At 49.2% G+C, this 9,144-nt stretch overlaps 1 protein-coding gene and 1 long non-coding RNA gene across 3 annotated transcripts; one reads left to right on the top strand and one right to left on the bottom strand.

Moving 5' to 3' along the window:
* Nucleotides 1-953: 953 nt before the first annotated feature.
* On the top strand, nucleotides 954-5,997 carry LOC130889420 (glutathione S-transferase Mu 2-like). The gene is made up of 8 exons (XM_057793136.1): nucleotides 954-989; nucleotides 1,263-1,338; nucleotides 1,735-1,799; nucleotides 2,107-2,188; nucleotides 2,270-2,370; nucleotides 3,282-3,377; nucleotides 3,459-3,569; nucleotides 5,568-5,997. Exons 1-8 carry the CDS (start codon nucleotides 954-956, stop codon nucleotides 5,655-5,657), a joined length of 657 nt encoding a protein of 218 aa, XP_057649119.1. The 3' UTR covers nucleotides 5,658-5,997.
* Nucleotides 2,908-4,325, bottom strand: LOC130889421 (uncharacterized). Of its 2 annotated transcripts, none has more exons than XR_009058553.1 (4): nucleotides 4,261-4,325; nucleotides 4,056-4,172; nucleotides 3,793-3,884; nucleotides 2,908-3,234 (listed from the first exon to the last, which is right to left on the bottom strand). It is a non-coding gene; the product is annotated as an uncharacterized LOC130889421 (long non-coding RNA). The 2 variants fall into 2 exon arrangements; XR_009058554.1 differs by having other exon boundaries at nucleotides 2,908-3,205.
* Nucleotides 5,998-9,144: the final 3,147 nt, after the last annotated feature.

The following is a 9,144-nucleotide window of genomic DNA, read 5'->3' as shown; positions in this document are numbered from 1 at the left end:
TGAGCCTTCTTCCTCTTACACCCAGACACACGTAAGGCAGGGACCCTGACAACTGAAAACCTGGCCTTGGGCTCCCTGTGTCCTGTGCAAAGTTCTCCAAGGACCCGCCCCCCCGCCCCGCCCATCCAGCATTCTGCAGTTCCTTGGAAGTAGGAGAGGTGCCTGTTCCCTTGGAACACATGCTCTCCCATTGGAGCCTACTCCAACTGTGAGCTCGGTCCTTCCAGTTGACCACTTTGGTGGTAAGGGTGAAGCAATGGCAGCCTACTGCCTTCTGTGGCTGTGGAGGCGGCGGAGTGGGGGCGGGGTGTCTCTCAGATTCGCAGTGCCCTCAGTGTCCAGAGTTGCAAACACAACCGAGATACTAAACACCGAAACCACTGGATAGTCTGTCTGCCCTTTGTCCTTGGGTATGTCCACTTTATTGTTCCTACTGAAAGGAGCGATATCATTCCTTTTAAGTTTGTTTTTCAATTTGGCCAAAGTCCTGCCGTTCCAGCGATAGGACTAAACTCTTCTTTGGGGTTATCCTGTTTTGGACTAGCAACAGGTTGAGTGATAAGAGTAGAGGACAGAAGGAGAGATCATTGCGTGACAGCTTGAGGAATGGGGAGAGAAGGAGGCAGCGGCTGCGGCACGGCACAGGCAGGGACGGGGCCTGCAGAGCCATCCACCAGGCTTTAGGGGTCGTCTCCAAACCTTAGGAAGGAGGTCACACTGGCGAAGCTACTTTAGATTTGACTCTGCCTTGTTGGACTTTGGTTTAGGGTTGGAAGCTGAGAGAAGACCTTGGCAAGAGCCTATCCTAACAGGAGCGGGGCAGGCAGGGCGTAGAAAGAGGGGGCGGGACCAAAGAGAGAGGGCTTATTACCAGTGCCGCTGCTTCTCACCTTGCGCATCAGCGTGCAGTCACAGTTCACACAGCTCCGCTGAAGCCAGAAAGCATCAGCACCATGCCCATGACACTGGGTTACTGGGATATCCGTGGGGTGAGAGCGGGGTCTGACAGCCGAGTGCGACGCGAACGCTGGGCGGGCGGGTGTGTGCTGAGTAGTTGGCAGCCGGTCCAAGGAAATGGATCCCCCTTTGTAAGACCTTGTGGGATTCCACAGCCTGTACTTCTCAGAGCTCTAGATGTTTGAGATTAGTCTCTCTCCCTCTCCCCGTCCCCACCGTGTGTGAGGACTGTTAGATCAAGGGTAGGGATTAAAATAGAGAGACATAGTCAGGGCTGTGCCTCTCTGATCAGCCATATCTTCTAGTTGTGCCACGCCATCCGCCTGTTCTTGGAATACACTGATTCAAGCTATGAGGAGAAGAGATACACCATGGGGAATGGTAATGACACCCTCTTAGACTCTTGCCCAACTTCTGATTGGTGGCACTCAGGAGTTCCTGTGCCTGGCCCCTTGTTGCCAAGATCTGTGGCCTCTTTCAGTTAGAATTAGAGTTCAACTAGACCTTCAAAAACCCTGAGAAGGCAGTCTGGTCTTAAAATGCAGGGCTATGACTTTTTCTCTATTTGTGAATTAGCATTTGTCTAAACTTCTTGTAAACCTTAGGCCTGCAGGGTCCACAGTTCCAGACACTCTTCCCTCCTGTTAACTTGGAATACATACTCATTGTGAAGTTGCAAATTCCCTGCCTGGGGGTGGGAGTGGGGTGGGGGCTTGCCTGACTCCTATAGGAGCATGGGAACTAAGGTCATTTCTTTTTCAACTCTTGCCACTACAGCTCCTGACTTTGACCGAAGCCAGTGGCTGAATGACAAATTCAAGCTGGGCCTGGACTTTCCCAATGTAGGTGCAGGGAAGGGGAGGTTTGGGGAAGGCATAGCGTCCTCACCTCATCTCCTTGTTTGGCTGAGGGGGTTTGGGGTCAGAGTTTCTGCTCTCCTGCTCCCGTTCCCGGTGGCTGCACAGTGTGATGAGCTGTGTCCTAACTATTCATGTCATCTGTCCTAGCTCTTCCATTCAGTGTGCACTGTGCTCGTGGAGAGCTTCCCATGGCAGGCACACTGAGTGCCAGGTCCCATGTCTGTCCTCACCCAGAGAAGAAATGCAGGGTCCCCATATCCCATCTGACTGTCCCTGCTTGTCTTTTCAGCTGCCCTACTTAATTGACGGATCGACCAAGATCACTCAGAGCAACGCCATCATGCGCTACCTTGCCCGCAAGCACAACCTGTGTGAGTGTGGCCTCCCTGGGCTTGGCTGGCGTGTGTGTGTGTATGTGTGTGTGTGCTGAGATTCCGCTGTGTGTGCTGCAGGTGGGGAGACAGAGGAGGAGAGGATTCGTATTGACATTTTGGAGAACCAGGTCATGGACACCCGCTTCCAGCTTGTGATGATCTGCTTCAGCCCTGAGTTTGTGAGTCCCCCAGTGGATGGGGAAGACAGGGTTTGGAGTTAAAGTCCTATGTTCACATCTGTATTGGTCAAGGTTAGCTTTGAGTCTAGCCGTGCTGATTCTCTAAGCCCTTACTTATTCCAGCAACCAAGTGGCCTTCATGACTCCAGAATCTTGCCAAATAGCCACTGTGGGTCATTTTCTACCACTTCTAGGATATGGCTTGGATTCCACAAGCTAGAAGTTCAGTTTTTAAACATTCGAGCATGTAGTGTTTTGCTTCTTTGATGGCACTGGCCATCTGAGTCCAGACTGTGACAAGTGTATGGGCACCTCCTAAGCACCTCTGAGTCTGACCCCCAGGATCTGATTTGGGCCATAAGTGTTGTATTTGTTATTCTTTTTTAAAGCAGTGGGTGGGAGACCACGGTGGGCCAGAGGCCTCCGCTAGTCAGTGGGTGACCCCAAGCCTAGGCAGGTGGGAGACCACAGCGGGTAAGAGAGAGACAGATACACCATGCAGAGAGAGTTTGGGTATAGAATTTATTCAGTGGGTTATGGAAGGAAAGGAGAGGGGGCAGAGAAAAAAGAAAGTGGGGAGAAGAGGGGAGGAGAGAGGCAGCAGCTACCTCTTCAGAAGAGAAAGGAAAGGGGGAGTGGGCGGGGCTTGTCTCTTAAGGGGACAGGGTAACCAAGTGACAGGACAGGTCAGGACAGTATTCCCATCTGACTTCTCATCCTCCAACACGTGGGACCTGGTGCCTGGAGGGCTCTGATCAGCAGTGATGAGCTCATTGAAAGTCAGGAAGCTGACTCAGGGCCAGTCTTGAGGGGGTGCATGCTCTCCCCTCCATTCCTGTGAAGTCAAACTCTTTGCCAGGGAGCCTGTATTGGAGGGTGGTGACCGTTTTTTACCCCCCACCCCACTTCAGGAGAAAAAGAGGCCAGAGTACTTAGCGGGTCTTCCTGAGAAGCTGAAGTTCTACTCAGAGTTCCTGGGCAAGCGGCCATGGTTTGCAGGGGACAAGGTAAAGAGAGGGAGGAGGGGGGAAGGAGCTACATTCTTCCCAGGCTTCAGATCCTATCTCACTGACCCTCAATTCCTGCAGATCACCTATGTGGATTTCCTCGCTTACGATGTTCTTGACCATCAACGACTGTTTGAGCCCAAATGCTTGGAAGCCTTCCCCAACCTGAAGGACTACATGGCCCGCTTTGAGGTGATGCCCTGATCCTCCTCCTTCTTAGATGTCTTTCCCTTCCCCCTTCCCAGGGTGATTTCCTATTCTTTTAATTTAAAAGAATAGTTAGCATTTCCTGAGCACTGGTTTTCTGTGAGGATATATCCTGTGTTATAGGATCAAATGTATTACTATAAGATTCCTACAAGGTGGATAGAATTATCAGACCCCTAAGATGGACTGAGACTGGAGGGTAACTCACTTGCTCAAGGTCTCAACTCTGATTCATGGAGGCCTGTTCCATGTGGGCCCCTGACTTCTACGGGCAACACTGGTGACTCTTCCTGTCTTGTGCTGAAAAGAAAAGCTTCAGGACTTTGTTCACCCAGGGTTTCCTGTCCGGGACCCTTTTGAGAAGTAGAAGGTGACAAAAGTGTGCAAACAGCTGGCTTTAGGCATTTAAGAAGGCAAGGGACAGTGGGATTCATGTGAAGTCTCACGACACAGAGAGTCTTCACAGCTGACCTGCAGAACACTTTGCTTCTCCCTTCCCCATTGTGGAGACTTGGAGAGCTCAGACTGTAGAAGGTGCTTGGATTGGGTAGACAAGTGGGCCCTTGTAAGAGGGTGACATCTGGGCCCCTGTGAAGGCGTAAGTCATAAACAATCCCGCACCAGTTTGGAATTGTGATTAATAGGGTGGTATTTATTTAAAGGGGAATAAACTTACAGATCACCGTCCCAGACAACAGCCCTCTGCGCAATTAGGAAGAAGTCTAGTCGCCGGTACCGGAGCAGGAAGTAAAGAGAGCGAGGAGGGAAGTAGCCGCTTTTTTAAAGGGAAAGAGACCACGCCCCAATGGGCTGGTATCTCAGCGGCTATTGGCTGGAGGAGCGGAAGGACCTCCCGCAACACCCCTGTGTTTGACACCCCCCCAATCTACTTTATTGGAAGCATTAACTTAGTGTGTGTGTGTGTGTGTGTCTCTGTGTGTGTTAGTTTGGTCTTTCTTTTTTTCTTCTTTTCTCTCTCTCTCTCCTCTCTCTCTCTCTCTCTCTCTCTCTCTCTCTCTCTCTCTCTCTCTCTCTCCTTTCAGGCCTGGAATCTGTTTTCATTCCCCACTCTCTATCACGTGATGTGTTTTCTCAGCTAGTTCCCATTAGCTCTGTTTCTGGTCCAAGTTGAATAGCTCTGGGGATTATGTAAGAGCTGGCACCACCGTGGGGAAAGGGGGAAGGGAGAGTTAAAAGCTGCCGCCTCAGGCCTGGTGCTCTGGCTCGTAAACAGGTAGTCCTGGGCTTTAGAATTCCTCAGCACTTAGTTATCTGGGAACTGATTCTCGGTAAAATTCGTGCAGGGTGACTGAAATTTGACACGGTCCCCGTATTAGAGCTAGAGATATGTTTGATTGGGGTATAGTAATATTGGGCCCAGGTACCAGGTGGAGAAATTTAGACTGTCTTCTCTCTGGGAATGGATCAGACCCCTGCCCTGCTTTTCCTGGTGGGCCTCCCTCCATCTAAAATACTTCCATTCAGGTTTTTCTGCGTCATGGGGTGCGATCTGGGCACTTTTCCAAGTTACTTTGGCATGCTCTGTGAACTCCTTTTTTCTCCGCCAGCTCCTTCCTTGGTGTGCAAATGCAGGCAGAATCTTCCCTGGGGGGGGGGGGGGGAGGGAGGCCTATGCAGACTGTGACAGGGCTGTGTGTATAGGAGGAAGTTGTTTAACCTCTCTGGAGTTCAGGTTCCCGCCTAATAAATGGTCAGTTAGGACCGATCTTGCAGGGTCATTGAGTGGTTTTTCTAAACCTGTGGTGTACTGTCTAGAGGACGCCAAGCCGTCAGGATAGTGCTGCTCTCCACTCGGTGCCCTCTTGAAGTGGGGCACTAGGGAAAGGGATTCAGAGATTCTTCTCCAGAGCTGAGGTTGGCTGCTCGCTCCAGATCTCAGGCCCACGTGGAGTTCCTGGGGTGGAGCTGGTCAGCCCAGCGGGCCTTCAGGCCTAAGCTTTGCTTTCTCCTTCCCACTCACAGGCCCTGAAGAAGATCTCTGCCTACATGAAGTCCAGCCGCTTCCTTGCAGGCCCCCTGTATTTGAAGACAGCTGTGTGGGGTAACAAGTAGGACCCCTCACTACCAAGGCCAGGAAGAGATCTATAACTGTGCTCCCTGGCCCTTAGCACGGGTCACATATGGACCCTTGCACTTCTGGGTCAGTCTTCCCATTCCTTCCCTTCTTCCTTCTCTTCTCCTCGGAAAGGCCCCAGCGACTCTTCTTTCCCACTCAGCGTCTCCCAAGTCAAGCTTCTGTTAACTCCACCTCCCCTTTCCTTCACACTCCCTTCCTCTCCTTCCTTTCCTTTGTCCTAGATCCAAGTGGCCCTCAGCTTGGCTGAGGGTAATAAAGGGGTGCATTTGGCTCTGTGGCTCCCCAGCACCGCCAAAGAAAACAGACCTGTCTGTGTTCAAGTACCCATCCTCAGTGTGGGGCTGACCAGCATCGCCAGAAAGACCATTCCCCAAATCTGTAGACCCTTGTCCCTTGATATGGGACTGTCCAGCCCTGGTTGATCTCTAGTAAAGTCTAAACCATGTTTGCTCTGTGTCTTGTTGCCTGTGTCTCTTAGGACTGTGTTGACCTGCTTGGGTAGTCATTGTTCTGTGGAAGGGAGAGGTGTGTGTGTGTGTGTGTGTGTGGAGATCTTGATGGTCACACAAAGTGTAAGATCGTTTACAGTTCTTGATGTTCTGGTCATCAATTGTGTGTTGCCCACTCTGGGATTCCTTAGGAGAGTGCTGCTTCTGCGCTGGGGTTCCTTCACAGTGGCTTCCTCCACAGAAATGTGCAGAGAGATTCCGGGCTCTTGGGAGGGGGCCGGAAATCCCTTTTGTCTCTCTCTCCCAGAAGCTTCCCCTAAACTAGACACCTTTCCTCCTAGTCTTGTGATGCTTACCCATACACACTCCCTACTGTTTGCAGTTTGCGTCTTGGCTATTTTTACCAAACTCTATCCCAAGTTGATCAAAGGGAAGATGCGGGGCCTGTTGGACTTTGCATCTCTTTGCATAATGTGTGTGAGGGAGCCTGGCCCACTGGCACTGCTCCCGCAGTTCGGAAACTGAAGCATTGTGCTCAGCAATCCTTGTGCCAAGCTCTACAGCCAGCAGCACTTAGCACTCTGGGAATTTTTCTCTTAGCCTGAGGAGGTGCAGAATGAGGTTTCCACATTGGGGCCTTACAGTCTGAACCAGAGTCTCTCCCCATCCAAGAATTCAAGAGGCTCCCAAGCCGCCCTTGGAAGAGCAAGGTCTAAGATGAGGCAGCCCAGCTTGCTGGGCCCCAGTGCCGCTGTGTATGAGCAGCCATGTCAGGGGTATTTTGTATCAGATCATCCACAAAGGAGCTGGACTCATTGGAGAAGAATCTACTGAACAGGTTCCCATGACAGCCGCTAGACCATGGATCCTGACCTTGGTCGGCACTGCCTATAATAGAGTAGCTCTGGAGGAGGTTCCTTCTGGGCATTGTTCACGTGCCAGCTGCCAGCGGTTACCTGCTGCCATAAGGAACTAGAGACTGTCGGCAACTTGTGAGGGTTATTGTGAAATAAATGAGTCATTAATATGGAACTCTCCAACTAAGGGGGTGTACACACACCTTCAGTCCTAGAACTCACAGTGACAGAGGCAGGGGAATCTCTGTGAGTTTAAGGACAGTTTTGTCTACCTAGTGAATTTTAAGTTGGTTGGGCTGCATAGAGTGATTTGGTCTCTTGTGTCAAAAATAAATAAATAAAAATAATAAAAAAAATAGCTAGTAATATCAATGCCCAGAGATGCTCAAAACTTGTAAGATCAAAATTAACTAGGCTAAGGGTCCATTATACTTTAGAGATAAATGAAATTTAAAAAGGAAACAGGATTGGGGTATAAGGCAGTAGTAGAACATTTACTTAGCATGCACAAGGTAGATTCGAACTACACAGTTTCAAAAAATAAAATAAAATGGAAAAATGCAATGAAAGTTAGGAGTGACGGTATAAAAAAAGCCCAGAAAGAGGCTCACAGGGAAGGACTGTTCATTCCAGGTACTACTCTAACTCATGCTGAACACGCAAACTACAGATTTGGGAACAACCTAAACTTTGATCTTCCTCCAGTGGTCTACAAACCACATCAGTGGTGACCTCATAAAAAACCCTGAACTTTGTCACCGTTTATTGCTGAAATAACGGGAGTGTCTAATGGCTCCGAGTGGGCTGGGGAGAAACAGCCTGCTTAGAATTTCTGGAAAAATTGATGCAAACAAAGACAGGTTTCAACTCTACAGTAAATACATGAACCCTTTAGCGTCCAGAGGCTGCCACAGAGCAGCAAGCATCAAGAACTTTAGGAGGCCATGACTCCACAAAACATTCAAGGAAGGGTCTAGAAACCAACCATATAGGAACTAGTATAAGGTAACTCTTGAATGAGAAATGTAAAACAGCCACTTTAAGGTCACAAAATGAGCTCAAAGAGAACAAAGGGGGCTGGAGAGATGGCTCAGATGTTAAGAGCACTGTCTGCTCTTCCAGAGGTCCTGAGTTCAATTCCCAGCAACCACATGGTGGCTCACAACCATCTATGATAAAATCTGGTGCTCTCTTCTGGTATACAGACATACATGCAGGCAAAATGCTGTATACATAATAAATAAATCTAAAAAAAAAAGAGAGAACAAAGAGAAATGATACTCTAAAAGAGAAATTTAACAAAAATGGAAGCAATAAATGCTAGAAAGGTAATTTTTGAGCTTACAAAAAGAGCCAGTTTTTACATGCAGCAAAAGGCATCGATATCAGAACAGAACAAAGAGAAGAAAGCATTAGTGAGCTTAAGAGGACAAGGGCGAGAAAACATGTATGGGGTCTTTGGGATAACATTACAGGAGTCCTTGAATTGTTGTGTTTCAAGAAGGGCTTAACAATTGCAAAGGTTTAGAAAGCTTATTGAAAGAGACAGTGGTATAAAATTTCCCAGACCTGAAGCAGAACGCACATACCCAGTAAGAGAAGGTCAAAGAGCACCTGTTGGAGCCACTGAGATAGCTCAGTGGGTCAGGGCACTTGCTGCTGAAACTGACAACCTGAGTTAGGTCCCCCAGGTCCCACACGGTAGAAGAAAACAGACTCAAGTACACTCACCCTCTAGTTGAGCCTTGTTTCCAGACAAGCAAACTTGAGAGAATACATCCCTCACATTTGACCAGACTTGTCTAACCAGAAATAACAAAGGGAGTTCTCTAAATTAAAAGGAAGACATATTTATGAGCAAAAAGAAAACACTAGGTGATTGTGCTGGCTAGTTTTATGTTAACTTGACACAAGCTAGCGTCATCCGAGAGAAGGGAGCCTCATTGAGAAAAATGCCTCCATAAGATTGGGCTACAGACAAGCCTGAAGGTCATTTTCTTAATCAGTGATTGATGTGGGAGAACCCAGCCCATTGTGTGTGGTGCCATCCCTGTGCTGCTGGTCCTGGGTTATATAAGCAGGCTGAGCAAGCCCTGAGGAGCAAGCCGGTAAGCAGCCCCCTTCATAACCTCTGCATCAGCTCCTGTCTCCAGGTT

This window comes from Chionomys nivalis, chromosome 18 (genome assembly GCF_950005125.1).
Source record: "Chionomys nivalis chromosome 18, mChiNiv1.1, whole genome shotgun sequence".
In the NCBI taxonomy this organism is placed as follows: Eukaryota; Metazoa; Chordata; class Mammalia; order Rodentia; family Cricetidae; genus Chionomys; species Chionomys nivalis.
The sequence above is the reverse complement of the archived record's forward strand: the minus strand, read 5'-3'. Positions and strand labels throughout refer to the sequence as shown.

Coding starts and splice junctions, on each gene's coding strand:
- LOC130889420 (XM_057793136.1), top strand. CDS start 954: ATGCCCATGACACTGGGTTACTGGGATATCCGTGGG. Junction 1,800..2,106: donor TGGGCCTGGACTTTCCCAAT/GTAGGTGCAGGG, acceptor TTGTCTTTTCAG/CTGCCCTACTTAATTGACGG. Junction 3,378..3,458: donor CATGGTTTGCAGGGGACAAG/GTAAAGAGAGGG, acceptor CAATTCCTGCAG/ATCACCTATGTGGATTTCCT.